The sequence below is a fragment of the Equus asinus genome, chromosome 25, assembly GCF_041296235.1.
Source record: "Equus asinus isolate D_3611 breed Donkey chromosome 25, EquAss-T2T_v2, whole genome shotgun sequence".
In the NCBI taxonomy this organism is placed as follows: Eukaryota; Metazoa; Chordata; class Mammalia; order Perissodactyla; family Equidae; genus Equus; species Equus asinus.
The window spans coordinates 44311395-44333225 of NC_091814.1; the positions used below are offsets into that span (position 1 = coordinate 44311395).

General features: G+C 35.6%; 1 protein-coding gene across 17 annotated transcripts in view; it reads right to left on the minus strand.

Annotated features, from left to right (window-relative positions):
* Positions 1–21831, minus strand: part of RASAL2 (RAS protein activator like 2) — a 371817-nt gene that overhangs the window by 74367 nt on the left and 275619 nt on the right. For 16 of the 17 annotated variants that reach the window (XM_070497403.1, XM_070497404.1, XM_044758568.2 and 13 more), the window contains one exon: positions 12880–12986. In XM_070497403.1, coding sequence (XP_070353504.1) covers positions 12880–12986 — 107 coding nt within the window. Of the gene's footprint in view, positions 1–12879; positions 12987–13785; positions 13865–21831 lie in introns of all 17 variants that reach the window. The other variant, XM_070497407.1, reaches the window with a different exon arrangement.

A 21831-nucleotide genomic window follows, 5' to 3' on the forward strand; every position in this document is an offset into this window, starting at 1 on the left:
TTCTCCACGTTCTTGCACGCAACAGTAGTTCACTCCTTTTTCTTCCACTCTATGGATATACTAAAGTCTGTCTATCCATTTGCCAACTGATGGACATTTGGATTGTTTCTAGTTTGGGCCTATTGAGAATAAATCTGCTAAAAAAATTTGTGAACAATCTTCATGTGGACATGGTTTGGGAACCACTGAGTTAAAACCTTGGTTGGAAATTCACAAACAAACAGCAGGAAGAAATGGCAATCTTTTAAGAGGATAAGATGTTAATGAGGTGGAGTAGGGGAGAGATCTTGAGAAGGGAAGGTATCCCTGATGTTTTTGCCTTTATATTTGAAACAATTTTAGATTTACAGAAAATTTGGAAAAATAGTACAGAGAGTTTTCCTTTGCCCAGCTTTCCCTAATGTTAACATCTTAACACATTTTTGCCTCTGGCTTTTCAGTAACCATTACAGAAAGATTTTCCTACATTAAGGTTAAAGAGGAATTCAGCTATGTTTTCTTCTAATAGTTGTGTGGTTTATTTTATTTTTTTACATTTAGATCCCTAACCCATGTGGAGTTTACTCTTGTATAAGGTGTGAGATACACATCTAATTTTATCTTTTTTCCAAATGGTTACTCAGTTGTCCCCACACTATTTATTTTCAGGAAATGGTTTCCAGGAAACCATTCCCACTTTCTTTAATAGGAGTTAGTCTCTCACTTCTGATTATCTAAGATCTTTTGTTTATACTACTGTTTTCCTCTGTCATGACCAAAAATTAGTTCTATTCCTATGTTATATTCCCCTACTGAATCTTAGCTCTTGAAGGCAAATATTATCAAGCTCAACTTTGTATTTCTTCAATGCTTAGCATACAGTGGGCTACTTACATATTTCCAGAATGCTAATAATTAATCCAAACTTTTTATTAAGAAAAGTTTAATTCATTCAAGAAATTAGGGAAAATATCTAATACATATGAGGGGAAAAAAAACCCCTCAAAATTATTAAAATAAAACCAAATCTAGTTTTTAAAGAGGAAAAAGTTTATTATTTGGAATATTGTCTTCTATAGACCATCTCAGTTCCTGCTAATGAAGTGTGTTGATTTTCTTATGACTAGCAGAGAGATCTTAACTCACGTTTAACAGAGTATAAATATTAAATAAGATAGCTTTAAGGGATAAAATAATGAGAAACGATCGGTCAAAAGTAAGAAAGAGAACATCCCCTCAAAGTAAGGTCTATCAGTCTACTGGACAGTCTCCCGGAGGTCATCATGGAAGCCCGAAAAAGCATCAGATAACATAATGTGAAAGTTTTTCATTGTCAGGGGAGATGGACTAGATGAATTTAATTGAAGCTTTCCATCTCTCAATTCTAGGACACTAAGAATAACAGCACTACAGATGGAGGAGGGCTTTGAAGCCTATTAGTTATTTAAAAAAATAAAATTCTTACTGCCTCTCGTGAAACAAAATGCACCTAAAACCCATATTATGGAAATGGTGGTGAGCAAAAGGTACAAAGTAAAACAATATAATTACTTTTTACTAATGTCTATCAGGATAGGCCTTTTGTTTTTTAAAGAATAAAGTGGGGAAGGGAGGGAGAAATACACCATGGAAAAGATTTTATTAGGCATATTTACACCACTTCTAGAGGCTATTTCGTTAAGTGTACTGCTTTTAATGCTGCAAACATTCTTTTTCCATTATAAATTTAGGCCCCCAAATATTAACAAATTGGTCCTTAGTATATAGTACCTTTTTATCAGCAAACCTCCAAGCATCTTAAAACATTTGTGGAATATTTAATTATCATAAAAAAGGAATCATAGGCCCTACAGGAGGTCAAACAATTTGCTCTTGGTCACACACATGAGATGCTGGCTGAACATACATTAAAAAATACATCCTTATCACTCCTTTGCCTGTTCTAGGTATAAATTCTTAAATGCTAATGATATGAAATCATTGTATTGATATTCTGGCAGAATTAAACATGCAGGTGACACAGGCCCTAGATCACATGTCAGAGGAGTACAGAGCCTTTTTCAACTGCAGGCACCTGATTTTAATAGGGAAGTACTCCTGTGTGACAATGGTCTCACTGACTGCATAAGATATGAGCCTATGTAGTGAAGGACAGATCATCAGGTTTTGACCTTCACTTCTGCTGAATAAATTGTCTTTTTTCCGTTTAACTTTTAAAGAGTTGAGAGGCAGACCACATTCCTACACATCCAATTATTCCTTGAATGAGAAGCAAACTGAGAAAGATAGTCCCCAAGAGTCACTCTATCATTATTCTCACAGGGCTTCCACAGAAGAAAATTATTTCTTTCTACTCCCTATATTCTGCCCTTAATTCTATTTTACTTAACAGATTAATGCAGACCCTTAAAAATGCACAATATTAATTTAAAACCATCAACTAATGATGACAATGCTATGGCATAAGAGGTTAATGTCTTTGCAATGTTCCTACCTTGGGTAATCATGAATGCACCTATATATTAAATGAGTTTTCATAAACAGATCAGGAAAAAGAAAATGTCAGTGCTCGAGTTATAAGATAAATAAGATATAGTCCTGATCTTCTAGAAGAGTAGTTTATGAACTGTCTTGACCATGAATCAAATGAGAAAAATACTGTTGGTGTGCATTCCTAAAATTGTTTACCTATAAATTATAAGAATGTTCTGATGTATGACTATAAAATATTCAAGAAAATAAAAATTTAAAAAGAGTGACATTTTAAAAAAATCAAAGATTTAATATTTTCTTTCTGCAAACCAAATAGATCATGCTGTGTACCCTCTGAGGTATATACATCCCATTCTGGAGACCATCACTAGAATCACATACTAGGGAAGGCAACTATACAAATAATGACCCCACAATACAACAGTATCAGTACTATAATGGATAAATGCACACTCCTATTGGTCTCATGCTAATGAAGCCTGGTACTGGTTTACAGGAAGAATAACAAGCACTGATAACTGAAGTCAGTAAGTGGCAGTGGGGCTGGAAAAGAGGGGCTGGCTGAATTCAAAAGTGACTGAATGTGGGAGGAAGGAGAAGAGAATACTATGGCTCTTAGGTTTTTGGCTCTTGGAACTGAAGAAATTCGTAGTATAGTCATGCATCGTTGAATAATAGGGATATGTTCTGAGAAATGCATCATTAGGCGATATCGTCCTTGCATGAACATCATAGAGTGTAGTTACACAAACCTACTACACACCTAGGCTATATGGTACTAATCTTACGGGACCACCATCATATGTGCAGTCGATCATTGACAGAAACGTCGTTATGCAGCACATGACTATATTACAAAGTTAGAAATTCAGGGGAAACAATTTTTTGGAAAAACATAAGCGAATACAGCTTGGGGAAAGCTGAATTTAAATTACTATGGGACATCAGAACTAAGCATTAGTAGAACAGTACAGAGGATTGTTTAGAAGAAGATTCTCTAAAACAACAATTAATTTCATTGCTATACAAAAGTCATAAAAAGATCCTTCTAATATGAAGATCTCAGCACTATCCCACTAAACAAGCCCACATATAACACATCTTATAAGAATGCAGAGGCAGAGGTAGACTATATATGAAATGAAAACAGTCAAGAAGTTTAGTTAATAGACATGAACTAACGGAAGAGATATAAACTACACTATATAAGATACAAATGACTCATGAGATGTGAAAACTTGCAAAAATTAAAAAATATTCTGTATATACATGACGGCTATAATCTGCCTTTTTCTTTTAAAACCAAATATCATGCTTCCTATTTCTATATCCTTGAGTAAAAATGTATGGAACTATCTTCCTTATAGTAGGTAAAATCATAGTAGTTCACATAAAAATGCAAATATGCAAAGTATCAGTAATAAGCACCTAAAAAAAACTTGTAGAAAATAAGCAGCCAATACATAATGAAACATATTTGCCTTTTGCCTTCCTAAAATACATTTTATTTAACCTAATATATCCAAAATATTATCATTTCAAATTACAATCAAATTAAGAAATATTCAGATATTTTCTATTCTTTTTCCCAAGTTTTTTTTAAACAGTTTTATTGAGATATAATTCAAATACCATCAAATTCACCCTTTTAAAGTGTACAATTTAGTGGTTGTTGTATATTCAAAATGTTGTGCAAGTGTTACCACAGTCTAATTCCAGAACATTTTCATCATTCTCAAAATATATCCTGTACCTATTAGCAGTTACTCCCTATCCCCCCCTCAACCCCTGGCAACCATTAATCTGTTTTCTGTCTCTATGGATTTGCCTATTCTGGACATTTCATACACAGAATTATAAAATATGAGGCCTGTTGTATCTGGCTTCATTCACTTAGCATAATGTTTTCAAGGTTCATCAAAATGTAGCAAGGTATCAGCACTTCACTCCTTCTTATGATTGAATAACACTCCATTATATGGATAGACCACATTTTGTATATCCACCTTTCAGCTGATGGCCATTTGGGTTGTGTCTACTTTTTGGCTATTATGAATAATGCTGCTATGAACATTCATGTACAAGATTTTGTGTGAACATATGTTTTCAATTTTCTTGTACATATACCTAGAAGTAGAATTGCTAGGTCATATGGTAACTCTATGTTTAACCTTTGGAGGAACTGTCAAACTGTTTTTCAAAGTTGCTACACCATTTTACATTCCCTCCAGCAATATGTGGGCGTTCCAAATTTTCCACATCCTCACCAAGACTTATTGTCTTTTTTTTCTGTGAGGAAGATTGGTCCTGAGATAACGTCCGTTGCCAATCTTCCTCTTTTTGCTTGAGGAAGATTGGTGCTGTGCTAACATCTATGCTGGTCTTCCTCTATTTTATGTGGGATGCTGCCAAAGCACAGCTTGACAAGCAGTGCTAGGTCTGCGCCCAGGATCCAAACCTGTGAACCCTGGGCCACCAAAGCAGAGTGCACAAACTTAACCACTATGCTACCGGGCTGGCCCCAACACTTATTATTGTCTTTCTTTTTAATTATAGTCATCCTAGTGCGTATGAAGCGCTATCTCAGTATGGTTTTGATTCACATTTCCTAATGACTAACGATGTTGAGCATCTTTTCATGTGTGTATTGGCCATTTGTATATCTTTGGAGAAATGTCTATTCAAATCCTTTTGGAGGCTTTTCTTTTAATAACTACTCAATAGTCTGACAAAAAATTTTATAATGATATTTTAATCAAACAATCCCCTTGGAATAAAGTTCCTTTAAAATGAAATTAGTAGATGTAAAATATAAAACAAAGCATTTAAAAGTCCAGTGGAATGGTGCAGGCACTGGTTATAGAATTAAAGGGCCTGAAGGCAGGAAGGCACCTCGAAGGTATTACTGTTTACCAGCAATGCTTGTACCTTGTTGAACAAAGGTATAGCTGAGAAGTATAAAAATACCTTTCTGTACAGCTAGCCCTAGCAAAATCAAGAAGTTGGCCAGGTTTCCTTTCTACATCTCTTGCTTCCTAACTTCTGTGAAATAGGAAAGCATCTGATAGTTATACTTAGTGGCTAATTATATGCTCCCTTAAGTGGGCATTAGTACTTCAAAACGTTGATCTCTAATTGTGAAATGAAAGGCGTTAAGTTCCACTTCCCCATTAAAGCAGAAGGAAAATATCTTTGCTTTGAGGAAGAGGGGCCTATAGTATACTATCCATAAGCATGAGCTATAAGTGAGTTCATTGAGAGAAGAGTACTCTCTCAAACAGCCCTCTCCTCCTGGGCAGGATAAGTTGGAATCTCCACTAGTTAGTACGGCTGCAAACCTGCTTCCAGGAATAACCATTGATTGAGGAAGGTTTCCATCATTCTTTGATTCTTTCAAGTTTAGAATCTTGACAATCTTCCCTGCTATGGCTGCTCCCTTTTCCTCCAGGTATTTGCTATCTCCTTTCTATCCCCGTTAACGGGTCGTATCTAACCTTATTCCTTTTTACTCTGCTCCAAATTTTATATTTTCTAAGATATTTATCATTAAAAGATTTTAAAATTATACCCATTCTGATTACAAAATGATTTAAAGATATAGTTAATGTTTACTACCTTCAGACTATAATTTTTCTTTCCTGACATTCCCATGTTTATTATATTATTTTTACCTCTGGAAGTAATATTTTGATAGACATAATGTGACTACATAGTCATATATTATATATTCATACATATATGAATATAAATATACTCTTTATTAAAAGAGGTATCACTGCAGGGTGACCCTATTATGGATTTCAACTCCATGCAGATGGTCAGTAAAGAGAAGGAAGATGGATATAGAATCTTTGAGCAGCAGAGGACAGAATTTTAAGTGTCCTGGAATACAATAGCAATGAGAATACAGAAACAGAAATAGTATTGTAGCTGGGTGCTATGAATTCAAACTGATTATTTCACCCTTAAGACTGAGATTCTGAGGCTGGTCAGAGGTCACTGTGTCACAATAAGGCAAGTTATTTTGTAAATTTAGACTGGTCATCTGAACTGACTGTGGCAAACAGAGAAGGGCAACTAATACCCTATGCAGCAATTTGTTTCTGAGCAATAGCAGGCCACTGAGAAAATACTGCTTGTTAGTTTCTTATGCCAGACTTGAAGGTATAAAAGAAAGCACTGATGTCCACAGGAAAGACACTGACTAAAATGGGTTCCTAATATTTTAACCAATCATTTTAGACAAATAGTTCTCAACCCTGGTTGCATGTTAGAATCATCTGGGAAGGTTTTAAAAAATACAGAAGACTGGGGGCTGGCCCCGTGGCCGAGTGGTTAAGTTCGCGCGCTCCGCTGCAAGCGGCCAGTGTTTCGTTGGTTCGAATCCTGGGCGCGGACATGGCAGTGCTCATCAGGCCACGCTGAGGCGGCGTCCCACATGCCACAACTAGAAGGACCCACAACGAAGAATATACAACTATGTACCGGGGGGCTTTGGGGAGAAAAAGGAAAAAATAAAATATTAAAAAAAAAAAAAAATACAGAAGACTGGGTTCCAGTCCAGAGATTTTGATTTAACTGGTCTGAAGTGGACCCCAGGCATTAGTATTTTTTTTTTTTTTTAAGTTCTTTAGGTGATTTTTAGGATGGCCAGAGCTGAAAACCACTGATTTAGACAATGAACACTTTCTGGTCTTTATTAAGTCGGCATGAAGCTTTCTGTCTCTTGGTTTAACCTGGAAAAACAAAGATCTTGTTAAGGATCTTATTGATCTTACTGAGGATTCCATTCAAGACAGAGACTGAGCCTGATACCTCGATATTTAAGCAAGGATGTAACATTGCTTTTTATACATTCCTTTTAAAACATTCCTTTTAAATTTAGGAATTTAACTAGGTCTACATTTATCTTCCAAAGCTTTACTTTATTCTAAAAAGTATGCAAAAGTATGTCTTTTGACAGTCTTTTGTAGCCAGTGTATCTGATTGGGAATGCTCAGGTGTCACCATGACAAGAACACAAGGAGAGTTCCATAGGAATAGTCAGCTACTGCCTTAGTTCAACCATGCTTTCTGGTTGTCTTGGCATATATTTTAGTGCCTGAATTTTCTCAGAGCCAAGCTCAAAGCTAATACAAAGGAAGCAGCTGCAACTGCATTGTGTTATATTCACATGGAAGGCCAACTCAGACCATCGTGTTGTGGAAATGAGAACACTAAGCTGAGCACCTGGTCCGGAACACAAGCAGCTTTCTTTAGCCAAAGCTAAATTGATGGCATCGTCTAGGGAGATGTGATACAAAAATCATAAATATCAATAGTCACTTTATAAATAGAATATTAAAGAAAGAAGTTTGTTCCAAAAACTCAGGGAATGTGAAACAAATATATACAATTACAAGATGTGATCATTTTCCCTTTCTGCATTAAATTTAAGGACTTGGATAACTTTTCATTAGTTTTCTTATTTCTTCCTAATCACCCCTGTAATATCATTTAAATGTAGTTTTAACAATGTATGAAATACACAATGGGGGCGGCCAGCCCGGTGGTGTAGTGGTTAAGTGAGCGCGCTCTGCTTCAGTGGCCTGTGGTTTGCAGGTTTGCATCCTGGGCCCGGACCTAGCATGGCTCGTGAAGCTTCCCACATAAAATAGAGGAAGACTATTAGCTCAGAGCCAATTTTCCTCAGACACACACACACACACACACACACACACACACAAATACAATGGATGCTATATTTAAAGGAAAAGACAAATATCACAAAAGTAAAAGTCTAGCAGGATGTTAAAGAAAAAATGAAAAATAGGATCTTAAAAAGAGGAAAAAACTATTCAGACGACTAAAATTGTTCTTGAAGAATCTAACAGTCAAAACTCAGATCTGCAAAAACATTGTGAGTTTGTACATATGTATGATACCTAAAGGGCTCAATGAAATATCCACAAAGATATTAAATAAGGATTCTACCTAGTTTCACTTCCCAATATAAGTAGACACAGTATACACTATATACATAAAATACCATAGCCCTGAATTCCAAATATAAATTAAAATCTTTTTGTTGAGGAAAAAATGTAACTATTCTGCACAGGTACATTTATTCCAAATGATCTATCAGCGGTTATTAAATGGTTTAGTAACCAATTTGACTAGAGACATCCTCAGTAATACCAAGAGAATAGCTGTGAGAGAAACTCTAGTCCTTAGATAATTCATGCATATTTTATCCATTCAACGATTATTTGTTGAGTGTTTACTATGTGTGAGGTGCTGTGTTAGGCATTGGGGTAGCTACAAAGATGAGTAGAAGAGATATTTCTTGTCTAATGAGGGACACAGACCTATAAGGAAATAACTGCGATTGGAATTAAGGTGAAGAAATATGGAAGGAGAGTGGAGGCAGAACAGAAAAACTATTCTGCAGATCTCTGGTTTTTCTTATGGCTATGATTAGAGAAAAGTAAAAATACCTTTAAAGATTCCTAAAAACCAAGACCTTGCCTTAACCTATAGGTTCAGTGGCTATATGAATTCCCTCTTCCATTTGTCATGTCCTTGCTTTTAAACTTATTGACTCTGCTGTCTACCACTGCATGAAGGTGGCTTAGACTAAGTAAGAAATACACCTGAGTACACTGCTATACTAGTTATCCACTTTATGTTTTTAAAAATATAAATTTGGAGGAATGAGGAGATATACAAAAGTTTGGGGCTCATTGCTAGAGTTATTCTTTGGCTCCTTTCTGCCTCATCTAGCAGTAGTCAGCAGTATACAAGCAACTCTAACCCACTGGTTTCTTCTGAATCTCCTGAAGGCTAACCTCTACTCTAGTGTCAGCTGATAGCCAGGGTGGGTGCTGGGCTGGCCTTCTGTTAAATCATGGCCCCTTACCTATCACCCTGAGTGGAGATAATGATAGCATGAGAAAGAAGAGTCAAGTAATTTACCAATACTTCATAGTATTTATACAACTTGGTTTAGCTTTTGAGCCAAGACAAATATTTCAAAAAACAAATCTCTAATGCTTTAGCAGCCAGCAAAGTTTAGTTAAGCTTGACAAACAAGTCCACTTACAGTCTTGCCCCAACCTCACCTCCAGCCTTCTCTCTTGCCATTTTTACGTAGATGCTTTTCAGTTTCTGCCTCACCGAACCCTGTCTATATTCCCTGGAAGCATCAGTCCATCTTATGAAGTGTGTCTTTCCAAAATGCTTTTCAGTCAGCCTGGAATAATCTTCTTCCCTTGTCAACTATTTTCATTCAGCCTTTGAAACTCAGCTCAAATATTGGCTCCTTGGCAAAGCCTTAGCTTACACAGTGCATTGTTAAAAACCTGTGTCACCATGCTTATCTGCCGCCTTATCAATCTGGCAATTTTTCTGTCTCTTGCTACTAGGTTATAAATTCTCTGGGAGTGGAAAATTCTGTTGTTCGTTTCTGTTTCCCCAGTACTAAGAATAATGCCAAAAAAAGTATCAATAATTGGTGAATCACTAATACTTTGCCCAAAGTAACCATTCAGTAAGTGTGTCATTGTCAATAATTTCAGTTAAGACTTGCTAAAATCTATTATCACCTGCTCTCAATAAGGCTGAAAATGGAGCTGGGAGGAATAAGGGGAAAGAGTCCACTATGGCTCCTTTTTGGGTACAGCTGATGAGGAGGGAACCTGCTATTCACCATAGTAAAGATACCTGAATCCTAAAACCACAAGTACTTGTGCTTAAATCTCACATCTGCCCCTTCATAAAGTTAACATGGAAATGATCTTTGAGATACTGTATAAGTAACTTAAAGTTAAGTATCTTAAAGTTTGGTTTCTTTTTGTTCTGCTTTCTCATATGCAGAGAGTCTTTCGTGATCTTAATTACAAAAATATTTTTTGTTGATCTGAAAACTAGACATACTTCTTATTGGCAATACATTTAAGGGATGTAGGTCACATCAGCTCTTGGAAGACCATGGAAATTTAAAAAACACAATGTACTTCCACAGACATTCAAGTACTGCAGTGCCTCATTTAGCCAGCATATTTGGTTTCTCTTAAAAGAATATAAATTATTTATCCAGCATTATCAAGGAATGAGGTACTTCACAAACCAGATTTTTCTTGATAGCAAGTTTTATAAGCATCACATATCTTCAAGATCTTAAATATTCTCAATGGATAACACAAAATATCACACAATACTGCAGTTCCACTTTTAAAAAAGCCCAGCACAACAAATATAATTTCACTTTTTCTTGATGACTGAGGTTCATTATTATCAGTGTCAATTATTGCACTATGCACCATCCAACCTGTAATACAATGGTACCCTCAAGGGCTCCTGATAAATCTAAGGCTATTTGCCTTTATCCTAAGTGGATTCAGATTGTTTTTATGACTGCTTGCTTTTCATTTTCTCTGCTTCCTCCCTCAAATCACTGTCTTTTTTTTTCTTTCTTTATTGCAATCAATGTGTTCTGATGGTTATTTTTCAAACAATTGTCTAGGTGAGGGCTTGTGAATGGTTATTCTCCTAGAGAGCTAAGTGCACGGGCTTTGTGACTCCAATTTGCTAGTCAGAGGCACCTTCTTTCCCTCAATGTTTTTAAATCCATGAAGTGGCTGTGATAATCAGAAGGCTAACAACTGAGTAAGAGGTTTATAAGCAGTGTTAGCTGTCACGTATATGCATCACTGGTTTATTACTTTTATTCAACAATAATTAGTCTTATTATTAAGGTAAACCTTGAATTAGGTGTCAAATTACTGTTTAAATATAAATAAAAATTGTTGTTCCTAATGAATTCAAACTTAAAAAGCCCAGCCATGAAGTTCAGATTCAATATAGGAAGTACTTCAATGTTACTATATTGTGGAGGGATATTCTTCTTCAGTTATTGACTTAAAAAAAAATTTAAGAATTCACCATTCTATTCTAGCGTGATAGTATGAAAACTCCAAATTGTAACTCAATGCTTTTCACCAAACTCTGTATATGGATAGTTAGTTTCACTATAACGATCTCTATTTCATGGGGAAAACAAGAAGGGGAGAGGAGAGGGAAAAACACTTTTTTCATTCATGAAAAGAACATTTTAAATAGGTAGCTATGTCTACGGAACAAAGAAATTTAGTAAAAGGCATGAAATCTGACATTTTAAAATACTTGTCATAATTTGGTTAGAATATTAATCCAATACTTGCTTGTAATCTTTAAAAATGAGAAAATTTGTAAAAATTTGAAAGATGTCATAGTAACAGATATCCACAAACTCTACAAGGCACTGAGATACAATAAGGGGAAATCTTGCTTCTCAGGGTTAATCCAAAATAAACATTCATTTCAGTTAATTTATAAATGAATGCCAGCTTATATATCTCAAAATATCAGTCCTACGTAAAAGGTCATCCTAAAGTTCAAAAAAAACCCAGCATTGGAATAAATAAATAAAGAAAGAATACAACATACTAACTTGCCTGAATTCAAAGAAAAAACTCTTTTTTTCAATAGAAAAATCTTTTTCTACTTTATATTGCTTTCCATTGTACCTTTAATAATGACCAACTTCATGTAAGTAATTCTTTTCAAGTTTAAAATCAATGAATTTTAATAAAATGATATGTTTAGGAAGTAAGTATATTTCTTAACCAATAAGCAAATAAAATAGATGAATTAAAATCTGAGTTACTCAGAGTTATATCAAGAAGATCTAAACTAGGCCAGCAACTGGTAGTCAGATGACCTGATCACTTACAGTCTTTCCATCTCAGCGTTCTTTTGTATTTAATACTGATTCTCAGTACCGTGTTGTCAGTTTAAGGAGTATTTTAAACTAGGATATTTCTTCAGCACTTAGATGGCCTTCTAAAAGATGGCTTAAGCAAAGCACAGGCCAAGTTTCAGGATCAGAACTCTTAAGTCTCTGATAATTTGCTCCCCAACTTTCTAAGTTTCATCACTCTTTGCTTGTACTCCAGCTCTGGAAAATAAAAAAGTCATACCCCCATCCATTAAAAAAAAAAAAAATCCCACCAGTACCTTTACAGAATTGTGACATGTTTTAGCTAGTTAGGTAGATTTCAGCTAGATAGGTTTAACTTGATAAAAGGACATCCTGCAAAGCTTTGCTCTTCACAGTTCAGAGGAATTTGAATTAAATGTGCTTAGTTACATATTTTGGAAATACTCCACAAGTAAAAATAATATTCGCTAAAACCTAATAAAGCTTACACTTAAAGTAGTGGACATTAACCACAGTTAATCCATGTAAGTTGATGACTCTGTCCTTTAACCTCAGTATTGTAAAGAAATTCTTGAGGAGCAAAATATTTTGATTCCTTGGTAACTATCTCTAACTCTAAGAAGAAAGGAGAAAAGTAAAATATTCTTTTAGAGAAGAGAAACACTTACTGGTACTTTGAAGGGTGAGGTATTTGCAGTGTCCATGGAGTTGGGTTTTTCTGACGTACTGGTCCCTGAGATACTCCGTCTGCGGGGGGACCTTTCTGCCGGCACCTCTGGAAAAGAAGAAAGAAACATCAAGAATCCAAAATGTAGGATCTTTGACTAAACTGTAAAATTATTGTTTTGTTTTGTTTTTCCCCACAGAAAATCAGTTTTCTTTAAAGGTGCATCACATTCCATTTGCACATAATTTGTTTCTTTATCTCTGTGGGGTCTGAACTATCAAGACACTAGGGAGAGTTGGCAGTTATGAATCTGCTTTAGCATGACAGCATATACCTTTAACTGTGCACATATAAAAAGTCATTTCCTCTGATCTATGTTTAATACCTATAAGTTCACTTACTATTTGCATCTCACGGGGTATGAATCCACTTCTCTATTTGTCAGCAATGTAGGAGTTAATAGAATCCAATGAAATTTTTTTATATTCTTGTGAACAAAATATAGTCTAGTGTTGCACATGATTTGATGGTGTTTGCACACAGGTCAAAGTTCAGTTCTGTGCAGACAAGATGATTCACCAGACTGCAGCCAAAGGGCCATGAGAAGACTGAAAGCTGCTGCCAGGAGAGAATAACATATATGCCTATGCAGATATAAAAATAGATCAGCTTCTCCTTGTTCTGGCAATATGACCTTACTAAGATCTTACTCTGGAATCCTAAATCTGTTCAAACTGACCTAACAAGCTTCGAATTTTGCAGATGATGTGATATTCTACAATTTAATTACTATATACTATATTAAGGTTACATTTAAAAAAATTTTTTCATAGAGTGATATATATATGCATATATATATATGCACATACACACGCACACACAGATGATAGATATATACATATTATACCTTTATCACAACTGCTTCCCATCTCCACTTCAACTGACAGACATATAGGAATCCAGCTTCTCAGATAACATTAGATAATCTCAACATGGACAAGAAAAGAAAAAAAACCACATCCTAAAAAAAGTATTCTGTGTTATCTTCCAGATCTTAAAAAATAAGGAGTAAATCGTGACTCCGGAGACTGACATTTTGATTCCTGCTGTTCTCCCTTTAAAAGATAGATGCAGTTTAAACTTCCATTTCTGGCCTCCTGGCCCCTGGGATCCGTGCTAGTTCCACTTAAGAGAAAGCCTTTTTTCGCTCGCTCCCTCCCTGTGTCTTGCTCTTCCCCCTCCCTCTCTACAGCTTGCAGAGAGAGCAAGCGAGAAAGAAACACACAGACTGCAGCTATTCAATCAATCGTTCCGACTGCACATCCTCATTAGTTACTTTCAGGCTATCGGCAGACGCCAACCACTGCCTCCCCTCAGTTACAGAAAATTTCACCGTATTACACTAATCTTCAGCAAGAAAAAACATTTACAGAAATTTATATTCAGCTAGTGCCAAAAGGACACCATTTTACACAGACCCAGTAATGCACACAAATCAATCCGGACTCCGAAAATCCTACTGGAAGTGCTTACCCTATTACTATCTTTGCACTCTGGACACTGATTTTCTTTCCACAACTAAACTATCTTCACTGTGATATCCTGACCAGTAAGACATAAGCCAATTTGCAACATTCCTAATGACTGAGAGGTTGACAACATAGCGTCTTATATGCCCACCTGCAGTACAAGAAAGTTCCATGCTATTACTGTTTTAAAAATTATGACCAATAACTGTGAGTCTCTCAACTTCTCTCTAACCATCTGTGGTTAAATGAGCCTTAATGTACAAAGCCAATTTCAGAATTAGGCACACGTGACTTCTAATGCACATTTCTAAAAAAATGGACGTATAATTAGCTAAAATTCACAGGAATGGCACAAAGCACTGAATTTAAACAAATCAGTTTGTCAAAGCACATTGAACAACAAGACCTTTAGACTTTAGGAACACGACTTTAAAGAGTGATTATCCAAGTTAGGCAATTCTATATGGGGGGCAGGCAGGTGGGGAGAGGGGCCGGTGAAAGTAGAAGAAAATCTCATCTTTCCTCTGATAATTAACTATAATTAGGAGATACATGAGATTGAGTATTACAATATTTTAATTTCTGAATAATTGATGGAGAAATGAAAGTGGGAGAAAAGTGAGTTCCATTAGCAAGGAGAAAATGATCTAGTAAACACTTTTCCTTAATTTGCAATGTTCTGGCTAAGGAAAAAAATGGAAACTTATTTCCTCACTTTCTTTCAAACACGTAATTTTAGTCTTCAGGCATATGAACTCATTAAACAAATATATTTCAATGCTTTTAACTATTTGAAATTATATTGGCTAGCATGAGCAACCACATTTCAAACTCTTAACAAATATGTCACTTGTACTTCTTTTTCTCTTTTAGATTCTGTTTCATGAAAAAAATATCACAACTCTGACCTAAAGAATGTCATTGGGTTCAAAAAGAAGAAATTAAATTATTCTTGAAGTTTGAACAATTTTCACTAAAGAGGGAAAAGAAAGGAATCTAGGTAAGCTAAATCAACTAATGATAAGAGGAAGAAGTCTACACTTCTAGATTTTTTTAGCCTCCACAACAATGTAACTTATCTGTGGATGCAGAGAAGGCCTTTGAATATCCAGGTTCTTTAGTTCTTAGAAGATTTGTTCTTAGAAGATTTGTAACTATTTCAAAGCTGAGAGAAGAATATATACCTCAAGAACTTGAAATCTCCAAGAAGAAAGGAAAGTTGCTACTATGGTCTTGAAGCTACATTTCTGCTGAGCTGGAAAGAAAATCTATACTAGTTCCAATAGGCCAAAATTAGACAGCTCTCTCCCCTATGCCCACTCATGCTACATACTATCTCATTATTTTCACCTGCTGTAAAATGTAATGTTCCTTTCATAGTCACAATATTTAATTACAGTCATTTTAAAGTATACTCTCTCTCTATCACTGAGACAAGAGACTTATAATATTGTTTCAGTAGATAAAGGTCTGAAACTGTTTTGTTCACTTTCTCATCCTCTAAAAATAATATTTTTCATCTTCAGATTGAAAGGTGAAAAAAGTTACAAAAATCCTGGTTAAGTTTTAAATTTACCTCTTCATTTCCTTTGCCACTGGGTATGAACTGAGATGAGGTGACAACTCAGAACAATGAGAGAGAACCTCCAACACAGCTCCACACAGGATGATGTATTGAACAAAGAGAAATTTGGGTGCTTTTCTTAGTAGCTCGACCAACTATCTGTGTGATTCTATGTAAGCCGTTTTACTTTTCCTGCTCTAGTCTTCATTAATAAAAATTAGCTTTTTGGAAGAAAAGGGATCTCTAAATCCAAAAAGGAGTATTATAATGTCATTTCCTCAAAATACACATTTTCCTCTATGTCAATGTGCTTTCTTTGAAAAGCGTGGCGAAGAAACTGACAACTGGATATACATGGGGGCAAAGGCACTTTTGGTGGAGGACGTGCCTGTTCAACAAACAGAAGTCAACTTCTGCCTTTGGCCTTTAGCTCACTTATCACAAAGCAAATGTCAAAAAGTGTTTCAGAGGAGCTGGCTCCATGGCGTAGTGGTTGAGTTTGGCACACTCTGCTTTGGCGGCCCAGGTTTGTGGGTTTGGGTCCCAGGTGCACACCTGCACCACTCACTGGCCATGCTGTAGCAGCAATCCACAGGTAGACTGGAGGAAGACAGGCACAGATGCTGGCTCAGGGATGATCTTCTTCACGTGCACGAAAAAAAAAAAAAAAAGAGGAGGATTGGCAACAGATGTTAGCTCAGGGCCAATCTTCCTCAGCAAAAAAAAAAAAAAAAAAAGGTGTTTCAGAGAGGGAAAAAAAGTAGGACAGTGTAAGACAGATGAAGCAGTACAGTAATTTCACTATAGTAGTTATACTGAAAAGGTAGTTGCATTGAGAAGGTGAGGTGAGAGCCAATAGTTAAGGAAGTGAAGAAGTCAGCCTTGTAGGTTTATCAGGAAAGAACAGTGCAGGTGGAAGGAAGCCAATATAAAGGGCAGTGGGGAAGCCAGTGGGAGTGGAGTCAATGAGTGAGGACAAACAGTAGCAGAAAGCCTGAGAGGGATTGGGGTAGACATGCTCAGATTATGCAGCCCTCATAGGCCTACACGTAAGGGCTTTAGCTTTTTTACTCTGAAATGAAAAACCACCGGTGAAGTACACTTTACCAAAAAGTACAAATCACATAGAAACACTATGGAGATACACTTACTGGCACTTTCTTAATTATTTTCTTCTCAGGATTTTGAATAATAAATGTGATTGAAATAATTCTGCAATATTACTATGTTTGAAAAGAGAACAAAGGGAAATACTATATTAACTGAGAGTTAGGTTCCAAAAACCTCTGAAAATACCTTCAACAAGAAAGGTATCTCTTATTTAACATCATTATGGCCAAATATCTATAAACATCAACTATATTTACTTTTTGTTCAATCACATTTAACCAAAATTCATATGCCATTATGTCACATATACATATATTTAACATAAACAACATAGCTAAAAATGTCATGAGTTCTGACAATGTCTACCACTTTTAGAATTAGTTACCATAGTTAAAAGAAAAAAAGTAGAGGAAATGATTCAAAAATACTTTTTTTTTAAGAGAAAAAGATGTGTCATGAAAGTTACTTAAGTACCTCTTTTGTAGATAATTTGTTTAGGACAGAAATATTTTTATGATAATTTTAGCTAATGTTGGGTGTTTGTTACACGCTAAGCACTGTGTCTAGTATCTAACTTACTGAATTCTTGGGGCAGCCCCTCAGCTAGTAACAATTATTCTTCTCTTGGATGAGGGTGGGGGCAAAATTTAAAAGAAGGTAATAACCTTACCAATGTGAAAGTAATTTCAGAAAACTCAACCTGAAAGATGAACAAAATTTAGAAAGATATTTATAAAGTTTTAATTTGGTAGACAATGTTGCAATGAACCGAAATATCCTTCTCATAACAAAACTCTCTAGTTAATGACAGACCAGAAACAATATTACATGTTCACAGATGCAGTCAACTTGGCATATATAGTATACTTAAAAACTTCACATTAATAGCAACCCAAGCCAATTCCTAGTAATTTTGTGTACAGAATTACAAAACATGAATGAATGTGAATACTCTGCCAATTATAATTATTCATAGGCCCCTTTAATATTTTTGATATTATACTTAGGAGACAAGTGTTCTAGCATTATTCTCAAAAGAGGAATTCTTCAGTTCACTTCAAAAATCTTTTTGGGGGCTGGCCCCAGGTTTCACCGGTTCGGATCCTGGGCACAGACATGGCACCGCTCATCAGGCCATGCTGAGGTGGCGTCCTACACAGCACAACAGAGGCACTCAGAACTAGAATACCCAACTATGTCCTGCGGGGCTTTGGGGAGAAGAAAAAAAAAAGATTGGCAGCAGATGTTAGCGCAGGTGCCAATCTTTAAAAAAATAAATTAAAAAATAAAAATCTTTTAAAAAATCATTTTAACAAAGTAAGATAAAAAATTGAATACACACCAAGCTGTTTGTGCACCCACTCAAGTCACTGAAGTTTCAGTGCATACACTGTTGCTGTAAATGAGTCTACTTTACTATTTCCCCTATATTGTGTAAATAATGACAACAATAAATAAGATATGATACGTCAGTGGCTCAAGTTATTAACGAATGAGGTAAGCAAATAACTTATCTCTCCATGCTATGAATTCTACATGAGAATTCTTCTTCCATAGGAGACACAGAGGATGTTTAAGAAACAGAATAGGAAGGAAGGAATACTATTAGGAAATGGGTTTGTACCTCTTCAGTAAAGAGGGGCTTTAATAGCAAATGGCAAAATGTGAAAGAAAAAAGGCTTCATGAAAATGAAATTTCCTACTTTTTGTTGGAGGACTCCTAAAGGTAACAGAGATTAGAGATGCAGGTACAATTTTATACAGGAAAAGTGACAAGAGTAAAGAAAAGAAAATTACATACTACATTTCTATAGTTGCTAACACGATAGCACCTGGGCGTTTTATAGACTTCTCCACCTGATTTTCAGTAGGACATTTCCTGCTGTATCCCACTTTTACTGCTTTAAAGCCTATGCACTGACAGTCACTACCATTCAGCTGCTCTGAAATACAAATCCCCAGAGCCACTGTAATTCATCCAATTTGTATCACTTAGACTGCAGTCCTTCACTCAAACAAGCAGTCCTTTCAAGTTTGCATGCCCTAGACACTTACTTCAACACATATGAATTGGTGCTAAGTACAGAAATGTGGTAAATTCTCAGAAAGTAAAGCCATCCAGTCCCTCATCTTTTCTTTATTTCAACAAATTTATTCCCTATTATTATTTTTTTTTAAATTTCTTCTTGCTAATATATTAGGATAACAGATTTCTCTCCGGTCAGGGAATCTGGATACCCACAAGTATTCCATTTCTTCAACTCAGGGCTCCACATGATGATACTGAATAAGATGGCAGAGAACAGTTTAGTGCAAATAACACTCTCAACCAGAAAGGCTAAGAAAATAGCTCAGGGATATTTATATGGTAGTTAAGTTTCAAATACAAAGCATATCTCTGGTTCTTAGTGATAACAACTTGGGATCATAACAATAACAATAGAAACGTAACAAGGATAACCATATCACAAAACTGTCATTTATTATTCCCTGTTACATGCTAAGTATTCTATATGAGTCATCTTTGTAATCCTCGTAACAATTCTCTGAAACTGGATTTTTCACTCCCATTTTACAGATAAGGAAACAAGGAGATGTTTTATTACCCTGCCGATGTTGGAACAGCTGGTTAAAGGGCAGAATCAGGATTGGAACCCACGTAGTTTGGATCCATGCGTGCTATCATGTTCTCTTTGTGTTTTGTATAATGGGTTGTAATGGAGATAAAATAAGATAAATAATCAGGGAGACTCCAATTTTCTTACTTTTTCCTAAAAATGACTCCAAGAACTTTAACAATATGCACATGATTCTTCATATTTTAAAGAGAATTAAATCATGCTCTTTGAGGGATAATTTACTGCAAACAAATCCCATTAAAGAAAACTCTCAACCCTGTAACGCTGATGCCAATACGAATATTCTAATCAGAAACAAAGAGAGGTGAGGCAATGGGGTAAAGAGGGGGAAGGCGACTTGCTTAAAGCAACGGTGGAAAATGTGAAGAAAATAAGAACCAAGCTAGAAAGAACCGATTCCTTGAATAAAAAAGGGACCAAAATTCCTCCAAAGAATAACCTGCCCTTAAGAAGAAGGAATGAGTAAGTGGAGTACAGAGGATTTTTAGGGCAGAGAAAATACTCTGTATGACACTGTAATGATGGATACACGTCATAATACATTTGTTCAAATCCATAGAATGTACAACATCAAGAATGAATCCTAATGTACACTAGGGACTTTGGTGATGTGATGTGTCAATGTAGGTTTATCCACTGTAACAAATGTACCACTCTGGTGGGGATGTGGATAATGGGGGAGGATACGCAGGTATCAGGGCATGGGATATATGGGAAACCTCTGTATCTTCCTCTTAATTTTGCTGTGAATCTAAAACTGCTCTAAAAACATAATCCTTAATCCTGGCTCTTCTAGCCTCACAAAGTAATCTTCAGTACACCTAAGTGGAAAGATAACTACTTAGGTCAATTCTGAGACAAACATAGATAAAAAGCATTAAGATCTTAGGTTTTACAAAGAACAATGTCTAAATAACTAAGAAAGCATTGTTCAGCATAAGATGACTGTTCTGAGCATTTCAATCTAGTTATAAGATTTTTATTAATCTCACAGTTTCATTTTGGTGAATCATATTTTGTCTTCAACTCTGGAAGACAATGTTTTCTAATTTACGGCAATGTTCTAAGACATTTATCTAAACTTTTTCTGTGAGTGACCTAATAATATGTTCTCATTATTTGTATGTTTCATATACAATTCTGGGTATAATCTTTGATTTATTCATATCATGATTTCAATAATCATCTTTAAAATCTTTAATAAAGATTTGCTCCTTGATTATGCCAGGGTCTTTTATGACTAGTTTGGGTTTTATTCTAAGACAGGCATTAATACAAGGTATCGAAAACGTACAAATACTTGGGCCTCTAATATAAGGAAAATTTAATCCTTTACTGAGGACCAAATATGCATATGGCACTGTACAAATACAAACAATGTTTACATTGGACATCCCTTATTAGTGAGGGTAATGGAAAAGGGAGGAGCCTGTAATGTTGATTTGTGCTCCTTTAGCCATCAAACACTGCCAAGTCTCTCTGCAAAATGTTTGTTGGCTTCCTTTTGTCCTCTTTATTTCCACTACCATCTACCACCTTAGTTCAGGACTTTTTGTCATCTTGTGCAGATTTTGGCAGGACCCTCCTAACTGATGTCACTGACTCCTGTCTCTCTGCTTAAAGCTATTCTGCTCACCATTACCAGATTAATCTCCCTAAAACATTACTTTCTTGATGTAATTACCTTCCTAGAGATTAAAGATAGGACAGTCAGACATCAAAAAAAAAAAAAAAAAAATCGCCTGGCTCCTACCTTACATAGTCACTCTTTTCTGCCAACACTTTCCAACAAATTGCCTTAGTCAGGTGATCTTTGATCTCAAACTGGCCATATTCATTCCCCTGTGTCTGTCTTTGCTAATGGTTTTCACTTATCTGCCAAATCTTAGGTGACTTTCAATACCAGTTTCAATTCATCTACTTCCATAAAACCAGGCCTAATTATTCACATTTCTTTAATTTCTAATTAATACATTTATATAAGTTCATATTACCTGATTATATGTTCTCTAGTTTCATGTACCAAACTATATTTATGTATTTATACTGTGTACAAACTGCCCAATACAGTGTTCTATAACTGAGATCTCGTGTTGCAAGATTTTAATAAT